General features: G+C 29.9%; 1 protein-coding gene across 1 annotated transcript in view; it reads right to left on the reverse strand.

Annotated features, from left to right (window-relative positions):
* LOC134243530 (uncharacterized) overlaps positions 1-11,915 on the reverse strand; it is a 35,558-nt gene extending 23,643 nt beyond the window's left edge. Inside the window, exons 1-2 of the mRNA XM_062725787.1 lie at positions 11,740-11,915; positions 11,441-11,599 (exon numbers count right to left, since the gene is read on the reverse strand). Coding sequence (XP_062581771.1) covers positions 11,441-11,599; positions 11,740-11,778 — 198 coding nt within the window. The 5' untranslated portion in view covers positions 11,779-11,915. The remainder of the gene's footprint in view (positions 1-11,440; positions 11,600-11,739) is intronic.
* Positions 11,916-12,500: the final 585 nt, after the last annotated feature.

Genomic DNA, 12,500 nt, shown 5'->3' on the forward strand with positions numbered 1-12,500 from the left:
TCATTATGTTTTGACAAAATAATGATACTTTAAAAGATATGATGCAAATTGTCTCAAAAAATCAGTCATGATTCGTGTCCTAAATTTTGACCCCTACCGAGCTTCCATACTAGGCACTTCCAGAAAATTTCCTGAGTATGTTGCAATATGGCAACATGTCCTCTATCATCCCTGAAAAAATCAGCTTTCTAGCTTTAGCCAATTTTGAGTTCTATCACAGACATGGAGGTCATCAAAATTTCGATCAAAGGGCGATAACTCACGACCGGAAGTGAATTTTAAAAAAATGAAAAAAATGTATAAGGTTTAGATAAAAATACATCTTCTCCAAAATTTTCAAGAAAATCGGTCGAGTCATCTCCGAGAAATCTTCTGAACAAAAATTGTAAAGAAAAAAAAAGAATAATAACTAGATACGATCTCGTTGTGAACAACGAGTGGGTCTTCCGTTCGATTCTTGATGAGATGAGATAAGATTTTGAATGAGATTTTCACTCTAAAGTAATGATTTTCCATAATCTGTAAAAAGACATTGAACAATAAAGACTTCTAAAATGGACTTTTGGACCCTCACGGTCCCTAATATTAGGGATCAGCCCTTTTTTCTTTTAAAGCTCTTAGGATTATGATCACATTTTGTTCAACAACTATTCAGAGATTCTTTTTCGTTTTCGAGTTATTTGCAAAAGAAATATTAAGGGACCAGTCCTTCAACTCCCTAATGGGGACGTTTAGCGAAAAGTGAAAGGTTGCATATTGTTCAGAACATGATTTTGAACACCTTTTGTTTAATATTACTTGTCAAAATATTTCCAGGTTGTTGAGATAAACATTTTTGCTTCATTAATGTATAACAAAATATTTAGTGCTAAAGAGTTATCGAAAAAAGACTTTTAGCCCCTCTTGGCCCTTAATTTGACTGCCCAGCCCTTTTTTCTGGATTTCATCTTAAAGCTCTTAGGTTTTTGAACACTTTTTGTTCAACAACTATTCAGAGATTCTTTTTTGTTTTCGAGTTTTTCGCAAAAGAAATATTTAGGGGCCAACCCTTCAATTCCCTAATGGGGACGTTTAACGAAAAATGAAAGGTTGCATATTGTTTAGAACATGATTTTGAACATCTTTTGTTCAATATTACTTGTCAAAATATTTCTCACTTTCGAGATATAAAGCGTCAAAGATTTAGCATTCTGGCCCCTTGTAGCCCCTAATTATGTAATATACGATATTAAAATCATAATTTACAGTTGTAGATTGTTGAGATAAACATTTTTGCTTCAGTAATGTAAAACAAAATATTGACTGTAAAAGAGTTATCGAAAAAATAAAAAATACTTTTGGCCCCTTTTGGTTCCTAATTTGAGTGCCCAGCCCGTTTTTTGGATTTCATCTTGAAGCTCTTAGGATTTTGAAAACTTTTTGTTCAACAATTATTCAGAGATTCTCTTTCGTTTTCGAGTTATTTGCGAAAGAAATATTTAGGGGCCAACCCTTCAACTCCTTAATGGGGACGTTTAACGAAAAATGAAAGGTTGCAGATTGTTCAGAACATGATTTTGAACATCTTTTGTTCAATATTACGTATCAAAATATTTCTCACTTTTGAGATAAAAAGCGTCAAAGATTTAGCATTCTGGCCCCTTGCGACCCCTAATTATGTACCATACGATATTAAAATCATAATACACAGTTGTAGATTGTTGAGATAAACATTTTTGCTTCAGTAATGTATAACAAAATATTGACTGTAAAAGAAAAAAAACTTTTAGCCCCTTTTGGCCCTTAATGTGATGAGTCAGCACTTTTTTATGGTATCATATTAAAGATCTTTTTATTCTGCACAAATGTTGTTCAGTATGTTTGAACAAAATAATTGTTATTTAAAAGATATCATTAAAAATGTCTTAATTACTCATAATTTGTATTCTTAATTTTGACCCGTACCGAGCTTCCATACTAGGTACTTCCGGAAACTATCCAAACTCCCAGTAACATGGGGACATGTCCTCTATCATCACTGAAAATTTCAGCGCTCTAGCTCAAGTCGTTTCTGAGATCGTAATGTGTAAATCTGTATTTGGACAGATGGAGAATAAAAACGATATGTTTCAAAATCTCTCAGAGGTAAATTAATTATCACAATTAAATTTTTCTAAAAATCGAGTGCTATATTTGTTTTGTGACACATAGAAATCATCCAACAATGTGTTTTTAAATCGCTCAAATGTTAATTAAAGTGAGATTTAAACGATTTAAATTTTTCAAAATATTTAAATTGCTTCCAAATGTAAAATCAAGCACTATATTTGTATTGTGAGAGATAAATAACATCATACAATGTGTTTTGAAACCTCTCAAGAGTCAAATAGAGTGAAATTTAAACGATTTAAATTTTTCAAAAAATTTAAATGGCTTCCAAATGTAAAATTAAGTACTATATTTGTATTTTGATAGATGGAGAACATCATACAATGTGTTTTGAAATCTCTCAAATGTTAAATGAAGTGAGATTTAAACGATTTAAATTTTTCAAAAAATTTAAATTGCTTTCAAATGTAAAATCAAGTACTATATATGTATTGTGACAGATAGAGAACATCATACAATGTGTTTTGAAACCTCTCAGAGGTCAAATAGAGGGAAATTTAAACGATTTAAACTTTTCAAAAAAATTTAATTGCTTCTGAATGTAAAATCAAGTACTAAATATGTATTGCGACAGACAGAGAACATTATATAATGTGTTTTGAAACCTCTCAGAGGTCAAAAAGAGTGAGATTTAAACGATTGAAATTTTTCAAAATATTTAAATTGCTTCTAAATGTAAAATTAAGTACTATATTTGTATTGTGATCGATGGAGAACATCATACAATGTGTTTTGAAATCTCTCAAATGTTAAATGAAGTGAGATTTAAACGATTTAAATTTTTCAAAAAATTTAAATTGCTTTCAAATGTAAATTCAAGTACTACATATGTATTGTGACAGATAGAGAACATCATACAAAGTGTTTTGAAACCTCTCAGAGGTCAAATTGAGTGAGATTTAAACGATTTAACTTTTTCAAAAAAATTAAATTGCTTCCAAATGTAAAATCAAGTACTATATTTGTATTGTGAGATATAGGGAAGATCATACAATGTGTTTTGAAACCTCTCAAGTGTCAAATAGAGTGAGATCTAAAAGATTTAAATTTTTCAAAAAACTGAAATGGCTTCCAAATGTAAAATCAAGTACTACATATGTATTGTGACAGATAGAGAACATCATACAATGTGTATGGAAACCAGTGGCGGATCCTGAAGTTCATGTGGGGGGGTTTTGAGGCCCAAAGGGCCGAAGGGGGAGGGCATGGGAGGGGGTGTCCCCCTCCAATTCTCGATGGCCTGAGAAAGATTTTGTTTTAAATGGTTCTAAATTTTTGGATAATGATTTTTCTTTCATTTTAAAGCATTTTGGGGGAACATAAAAGAATATTTTTTAAAGATCTCATCACAAATTTTTAATAAAATGTTTTCAATTTAATTTAACTTTAACACAAGACTTTAGACTTTGCTTTAAAAAAGTGTGTAAATCTGACAATTTTATGAATGCAATGCAGTTGACTTCAAGTTGTCTTAGTTTACTTTAAATGCACCTAAAAAAATTTAAAATTGACTTCCAAGATGTAACTAATATACCAAATTTTTGAAAGACTACAAAAATTAAAAATTGTGTTTTCAGAATCCCTAACTTGTGCTTTTCAACTTACTTGAGTATATACGATTTAATATTTTTCAATATAAACACACATGCTTACAATTAATGAAATTTCAAATGTCTTAGTTAAAGAAAAAATTTCATAATGTGTTTTGAAAAAATCTGTCAAAACTAGAGGGGTTTGATACGATTTAAATTTTTAAAAAAAAATATTTTAATTTAATTTTAAAACGGTAAAAAAAGCCCCTGAATAATTAAAGTTTATTCATTGTTTTAAAAAACATGCATTTTATCAGCAAAAGAATATTACTGAGCAGCACCGTAACTTTGCATTTTTCAAAAAAATTAAATTGCTTGATTACATTGTACAGTGACCTTGTGACTTGACAGATGCAGGACATCATACAATGTGTTTTGAAACACTGTCTCTGTTGATTACCTGTGTATTGTAAATTTTTCAAAAAAGTGATTTCCTGTAAAATCAACGTAGTGGATGTATATTTCACAGTTGTACAAACAAAGGGTTCATGTTTATTAAGTCTTATCAATGCAACAAAATGATAAAATGACACTTGTAAAAAAAAAAAAAAAAAAATCAAGTACTATTTTTGTTTTGTGACAGATGGATAACATTAAACAATGCCCTTGTGGAAACCTCTCAGAGGTCAAATTGAGTGAGATTTAAACGATTGAAATTTTTTTAAAATTTAAATGGCTTTCAAATGTAAAATCAAGTACTATATATGTATTGTGACAGATAGAGAACATCATACAATGTGTTTTGAAACCTCTCAGGGGTCACATAGAGTGAGATTTAAACGATTTAAATTTTTCAAAAAATTTTAATTGCTTCCAAATGTAAAATCAAGTACTATAATTGTATTGTGATAGATGGAGAACATCATACAATGTGTTTTGAAACCTCTCAGAGGTCAAATAGAGTGAGCTTTAAATGATTTAAATTTTTCAAAAAATTAAAATTGCTTTCAAATGTAAATTCAAGTACTACATATGTATTGTGACAGATAGAGAACATCATACAATGTGTTTTGAAACCTCTCAGAGGTCAAATAGAGTGAGATTTAAACGATTTAAAATTTTCAAAAAAATTAAATGGCTTCCAAATGTAAAATCAAGTACTATGTATGTATTGTGACAGATAGAGAACATCATACCATGTGTTTTGAAATCTCTCAGAGGTCAAATAGAGTGAGATTTGAACGATTTAAATTTTTCAAAAAATTCAAATTGCTTTTGAATGTAAAATCAAGTACCACATTTGTATTGTGACAGATAGAGAACATCATACAATGTGTTTTGAAATCGCCCAAAGGTAAATTACAGTGAGATTTAAACGATTTAAATTTTTCAAAAAATTTTAATTTCTTCCAAATGTAAAATCAAGCGCTTTAACAGATTTCAAAACACATTGTCTAATGTTGTCTATCTATCAAAATACACATGTAATGCATTTTGTTACATTTGGAAGGAATTTAAATTTTTTGAAAAATTTAAATCGTTTAAAACTTGCTTTATTCGACCTCTGAGATATTTCAAACCACATTGTATGGTGTTCCCCATCTGTCAAAATACAGATTTCATCTTCTATTTTTATTTGGATGAAATTTAAACTTTTTGAAAATTTTAAATCGTTTAAATCTCGGTTTATTCGCCCTCTGAGATATTTCAAAACACTTTGTATAATGATCTTCATCTGTCAAAATACAAATATAATATTTGATATTACATTTGGAAGCAATTTAAATTTTTTGAAAAATTTAAATCGTTTAAATTTCCCTCTATTTGACCTTTGAGATATTTTAAAACACATTGTATGATGTTCTCCATATAACAGAGTACAGATATGGTACTCGTTTTTACATTTGGAAGCAATTTAAATTTTTTGAAAAATTTAAATCGTTTAAATTTTCCTCTATTTGACCTTTGAATGATTTCAAAACACATTATATGATATTTTCCATCTGTCAATATACAGATGTATCACTTGATTTTACATTTGGCAATAATTTAAATTTTTTGAAAAATTTAAAATGTTTAAATTACATTCTATTTGAGCTTTTAACGATTTCAAAACACATTGAATGATGTACTCCATATGTCAAAAAACAAATATAGTAGTCAATTTTACATCTGGGAGCAATTTAAATTTTTTGAAAAATTTTAATCGTTTAAATCTCACTCTATTAGACCTTTGAGAGATTTCAAAACACTTTGTATGATGTTCCACATCTGTCAAAATACAAATGTAGTACTTTATTTTACATTTGGGATCAATATAAATTTTTTGAAAAATTTTAATCGTCTAATTCTCACTCTGTTTGACCTTTGAAAGATTTCAAAACACGTAGTATGATGTTCTCTATCTGTCAAAATACGATTATCGTTCTTGATTTGACATATGAAAACAATTTAATTTTTTTTGAAATTTTAAAATCGTTTAAATTTCACTTTATTTGAAGTTAGTGGGATTTTAAAAAACTCTGATATGTTGTTCTCGATCTTTTAAATACGGATGTAGTCCATGTTTAAACAATTAAGAGCCATTTAATTTTTATTTGAAAAATTTAAATCGATTTGATTTTACTCTATTTGACCTTTAAACGATCTCAAAACACATGGTCTTATGTTCTCCATCTTATAAAATACAAAAAAGTCCTTTTTTACATCTGGAAGCAATTTAAGTTTTTTTTTTTTTTTTTTAAATTGAATCGATAAAATCTAACGCTTTTGACCTTATTCGAGATTGTGTAATATTTCTTGAAATCGAAGTATGTAGGCCAAAGATCGAAAAGTTCATTCAGCCGCACTGACCGCAAGCGTCCTTGATAATGAGTTTGACATGTTCTGTCAAAACAATATGCTAACATACCTGATTTCACAGTTTCTTTACTATTGCATTTACAATCCAACAAAATATACCGTTGGAAAGCTCTTAAAAAGATCTATTTAATGAATTAAAAATTTTTAAAATCGGTCAAGAAATGAAAGAGAAATGACTTTTTACAAAAATCAAACGATATCCACCAAAGATCAAAGAGCACCGAAGAGCGCGGCCATCTGCAAATGTCCTTGATAATGAATTTGACATGTCCTGTCAAAATGAAGGTTTAACTTACCTGAGCTTATATTTTCTTTATTAGTGCACGTACAATACAAAGAAAGATACCGTTGGAAAGGTCTTGAAAAGATCTATTTGATGGTGCAAAAAAATTTGAAATCGGTCAATAAATAAAAGAGTTATGATTTTTTAAAAGAAAATTTCTAAGAGTACACTTGCACTCAAGTGTCCTAAACACACCTGAGCGTATATATCGTTTATTATTGTACTCAAACACAAAACAAATACATTTTTGGAAAGCTCTTGTCAAGATCTATCTGATGGTATAAAAAATTTTAAGATTGGAACAAAAAATTTTTTTGAAAAATTTAAATTTAAAATTGAAAAAAATTAAAACGTCTTCTTAAAATTTCAAAACTCAGGTGCACATGCCAGGATTACATTTAATCATTCCTGAAAATTTCAAATCTCTATTTTGCGTAGTTTTTTCAGAATAGGACATACCAGCATTGCAGCAAAACGTCAAAAATACGTCATATTTAACGAACGGAAGTGAATTGATAAAAAATATAAAAATATATTCAATAGAACATCATTCCCTATCATCTCTAAAAGTTTGACAAAAATCCACTCAACCGTCACTGAGATAATCGGTGTAGGAAAAAATATTACTAGCCCCCTTTTTTCCCCTAATACGTAATATATGACGTCAACAGTATAATGCATAGTTGAAGATTTTTAAGAGGAACATTTTTGTTTATGTAATTAATCACAAAATATCGATCGTTTAAGAGTTATATAACAAATTGTTTGGGGTCCTTTTTATCCCTAATTTGATGAGTCAGCACTTTTTCATTGACATCATTTGAAAGAACTTGACATTTTGCACAAATATTGTTCAGTATCTTTTAACAAAATGACTATACTTTTAAAGATATGATACAAAATGTCTCGAAAATTCACTCTTGATTTGTTTCCTAACTTTCAACCCTTGGCCGTTTCCATACTACACATTTTCGGAAAATTTGGAAACCTTGTTGCATCATGAGAACATGACCTCTATTATCACAGAAAATTCCAGCGCTCTAGCTTTAACCGTTTTTGAGTTCTATCGCAGACAAAGAGGTCCTCAAAATTTTGATTTAAGGGCGATAACTCTTGACCGGAAGTGATTTTCAAAAAAATGAAAAAAACGTATAAGGTTTAGATAAAGATACACCTTCTCTGAAATTTTCAAGTAAATCGGTCGAGCCATCTCCGAGAAATCTTCTGCACAAAAATTGTAAAGAAAAAAAAAGAATAATAAAAGTGAAAAAGAAACAATAGAATAATAGTAGGGTCTTCCGTTGAGACGGAAGACCCTAATAAGAAACAGAGTAAAAACAATATGTTCCCCAACTTCGTTTGGGGAACATAATAATAATAAGAAACAGAGTAAAAACAATATGTTCCCCAACTTCGTTTGGGGAACATAATAATAAGAAACAGAGTAAAAACAATATGTTCCCCAACTTCGTTTGGGGAACATAATAATAATAATAATAAGAAACCGAGTAAAAACAATATGTTCCCAAACTCCGTTTGGGGAACATAATTAACTGAAATATTTCTTTTCTTTGATGATCAAATTTTTTGCATGTTATTAAAAAATGAGTTTCATCATCTATGTTGTTATAATTACATCTATTACATAATCGATCTTCTCGAGGAATATTCATTTGGTAAATCTTCCCACTTCAATTTGTAATCTGTGACAGGAAATTCTTAATTTACATAGAGATTTTCTGTGATGAAAATTTTTAACAACTGATAAATAATTCTCATAACCCCAATTTTGTTTGAGTTTCACATATGTGGATAATTTGCCATCAGTATAACTTTTATGACTTGTATACCATTTCTTCACATAATAATCTAATGAAATTTTATGACAAAATGACTTAAATTTATATTTCCCATAACAAATAACTTCATCTTTAATATTCAGTAATTTTCTTAATTTCTGTATAAATGCAAACCATGAGTTCTTTCCATTCACAAAAAGCTTTTTACTACATTCATATGCATCTTTAAGTAAAGGAAATTCTATGGACAAATTTTCAAATCTATACCAACTTTTTATCAACAACCTGACAATATCATAATGCAGGGGGAACCTTCCCAATTCAGACAGTACTGCAAAATTTGTGCTTTTCTTATGAACGCCGAGAATATATTTACAGAATTTAAGGTGTATTCTTTCACAGGGTAGATTTTTAAAGCAGTCTTCAACTGTTAAATTTTGGCTGTTTAGGAATTTTTTTAGTATTTATATTACTTGCACCCCACACCTCTGCATTATACAAAAGAATTGGTTTAATGGTGGAGTCAAATACATGTATACTGGTTTTAATCCCAGGGTTCAAATCAATAAATTCCTTTCTTAACTTATAATATGCTTTTAATGCTTTTTTTTATATGAAGCTCTAATCTTGCTACATGAAAGCTTCCAGAAACACTTAGGTGGACTCCAAGATATTTGTAGCTAGGCACACATTCTAACATATTATTTTGAAACATTAGTTTTTGTGTAATATTACGACCAGCCTTATTAAAGATCATGACTTTTGTTTTTTGAATGTTTACCTTTAAACACCAATCAGAGCAATACTTTTCAAGTTTAGCGAGTCTTACTTGTATACCTTTAGCTGATGAGGATAAAATAACAATGTCATCTGCATACATTAAACAATTAACAGTTTGTGTCTGAAGCGATACTTCATCAATACATGAATCTAAATATGATGGAAAGTCGTTGATAAATATTTTAAATAGGGAGGGGCTCAAATTATCCCCTCCACACCTATAGCTATTTGAAATGGATCCGAGAAGAATCTCCCAATTTTCACACATGCTTAACTATTCTTATATATATTACTAATGATATTATAAAATTTTGATCCAACATTCATGTTAAGTAATTTTAGCTTTAATCCTGTATGTATAACACTATCAAAAGCTTTATGAAAGTCAACAAAACATGCATAGAGTCTTCCTTCTTTTGTGCTACAGTATTTATCAATTAGACATTTTAGAACAAATAGATGATCAGATGTTCTTGCATTTTTGGTAAAACCCATCTGAGATTGATGAATTAAATTATGTTCTTGAAGAAATTTATCTAGTCTAAAGTTCAGAACACTGTTGAATAACTTGCCAAGAGTGCTGATAATTGTGATACCCCAATAATTTGAAGGATTGTTTGGATCATCAGATTTAAAAATTGGACTTATGTACCCATTACTCCAAGCTTGAGGATAAAAACCATATGTGAAACAGCTATTAAAAAGTTTATGTATACAGGGAAGTAAATAAGATTGACTATGCTTTAACATTTCATTAGATATCAAATCAAGTCCCTTGGCTTTTCCATATTTTAAATTTGCTATTGCATCAACAATTTCTTTATTTGAAATCACATAATCCAATTCATTAAAGGATGGGTTATTCTCCATGTCAGCCAAAATTAAATCTATCTCTTGTATCCTAGCATTAAAAGAGTTATCACACACAGAGTGAAGATTGCGAAAATGATTAACCCATATTTCAGGATCTATGTTTGCTGCAGAATTATCTTTATTTATATAATCATCTTTTAGGTCATTGATTAATTTCCAATATTGTTTTGGTTGTTTATTTTGAAGTGCTTCAAGCTGATTTAGAATATGTATATAAAGGTAGACTCCAACGTATATAAAGGGCCCAGTGCAAGGGGTTCCTATAGACAGGTTGGGCACAGTTCCTTTTTCGGGGAAGTATTACTGTAAAAGGGAACTATTACTCTTTTCAGTAATAAAAACATTACTGAATTCGGGAATTTTCACTCGTTTAGCCTCTATTCTCGTGTTTGTTTTGAATAAAAGAAAAAGTGCAAGACTATTTTCACATCCTCTAAATATTTATTGTCTATTAAATGTATGTGTGCTCAAAAATGCAATATTCATTGCTGCAAAACGCTGAAAAAGCGTTCTGAAATATTTCGATGGCATAGATTTCTTATGGAAGCTTACCTGTGTTAAAATTGTGAGATTGAATACGTTCAACACTTGCTAACTCGTTCATAAGATTATTCGTTCTAATTTTATTTTATACTACTCCTGTAAAAGACATCGTAAAAATAATTTTTAATAGAATTGCTTCTTTTACAGATGAAAATAATTATTTGAAATATTAGATTTTAAACATTATTCTTTTAAAATGGTTTTAGAATGAATGCCCTTATTAGATTCCATACTTATAGTACCATTCATCAACAGGGAAAATAATTAAAACTCATCTTACTCTTATCTGCAGCACAGAAGGAGCGAATTTTTCGGTCAGCGAGGTTTGTTTGATAAAGATAAAACACATCACATCGTATTTTTTATGCACTTTTTATTTAATAAATGGATTTGAGGCATTATTTAAAAAATGTGACAAAAATTACCGAATTGAGTAATAATTTTATTACTGAAAAGAGTAATAGTTCCCTTTTACAGTAATACTTCCCCGAAAAAGGAACTGTGCCCAACCTGATAGACTGAACATTGGCCAAGTGGGCTCCAGTGGCCGGAACAGATTTATAAAATCATTTTCATGTGACCCAATAAATTACAATTACAGAGGACAAAGTTTGACTTACTTGAACATTTTTATAGGCGTCAGGAAACACAGACTTCCATGCGTTCACCATTCCTTGCTCTATGTCCCTCAGTATATAGTCGACCTTGGTGTGGCATCCTGCTGCTGCAACGTCTACTTTCACTTTGTCCTCTTCCAATCTCCTAGAGGGAACCTGTAACTGTTGAACACATTTTACATTTCCGCAAATCAGAGTAAGAAAATATACTACACAAACAATCGAATTAGATCAGTAGCATGATTATAGAAATCTATGCAGTTGACATAACTGCAAAATAATTTGATATGTAGTATTCTTACTGAATTCCTGTCTGTAAAATCGAGACTAAACCGTTTCATGTGAATTCTGTCGTGTTGAAATCTCTGTCTGTTTCTAAATGCTCACAGTCAGCAATATAGTTCTAGAGATTAAAGAATTATTATGCGATAAATATTTTTACAAAAGCTAGCTTTGGATTAAAAGAGGTTGACCTTCACTTTTTTTAAAGGCTAAATTACGGTGGTAGACAGACTACTCGGCCCAACGACACCTCGGCCCGTGCTGTTTGACACCTCGGCCCTGACAGGTCGGCTCAAAATCATTGACACCTCGGCCCATACCGAAGACTGCTCGGCCCATTAGGAATAAAATTAAATTTAGTTTGTTTTACCAGGGAACTATTTTTTTTTTTGGATTTTCCCTGTCATGGTAATGTAAATGTTAGCTGCAGAACTGTAGCTCTCTGCTTGAGAAAATTTGGATAGATATTATGTATTTTTAATCACTATACGTTTACTATAAATATACGATAATTTTTGTTTTTTCTAACAAACCACAGCACAACTTCAAATTACAATCTGTTGATTGGGAGGTAACAGGTCTATTTATTTATTTATTGACTTTGTTGTTTATTACAATGCATCATAATACATTATAAATATATTTATTGCCATTTGAAAGAAAATGCGCATATTTTAATGTTTAATTTTAAATATATTTTTCAAATCAATTCAATAATATCAGCAATGGTTTCTTAATTAAAGGAACTTTTCATTAACATTAACTCCCAATTGTGGCTTCT

Source organism: Saccostrea cucullata, unplaced genomic scaffold, assembly GCF_032062105.1.
Source record: "Saccostrea cucullata isolate Sc308-1 unplaced genomic scaffold, CSIRO_AGI_Scuc_v1 ctg2500, whole genome shotgun sequence".
NCBI classification, from domain to species: domain Eukaryota; kingdom Metazoa; phylum Mollusca; class Bivalvia; order Ostreida; family Ostreidae; genus Saccostrea; species Saccostrea cuccullata.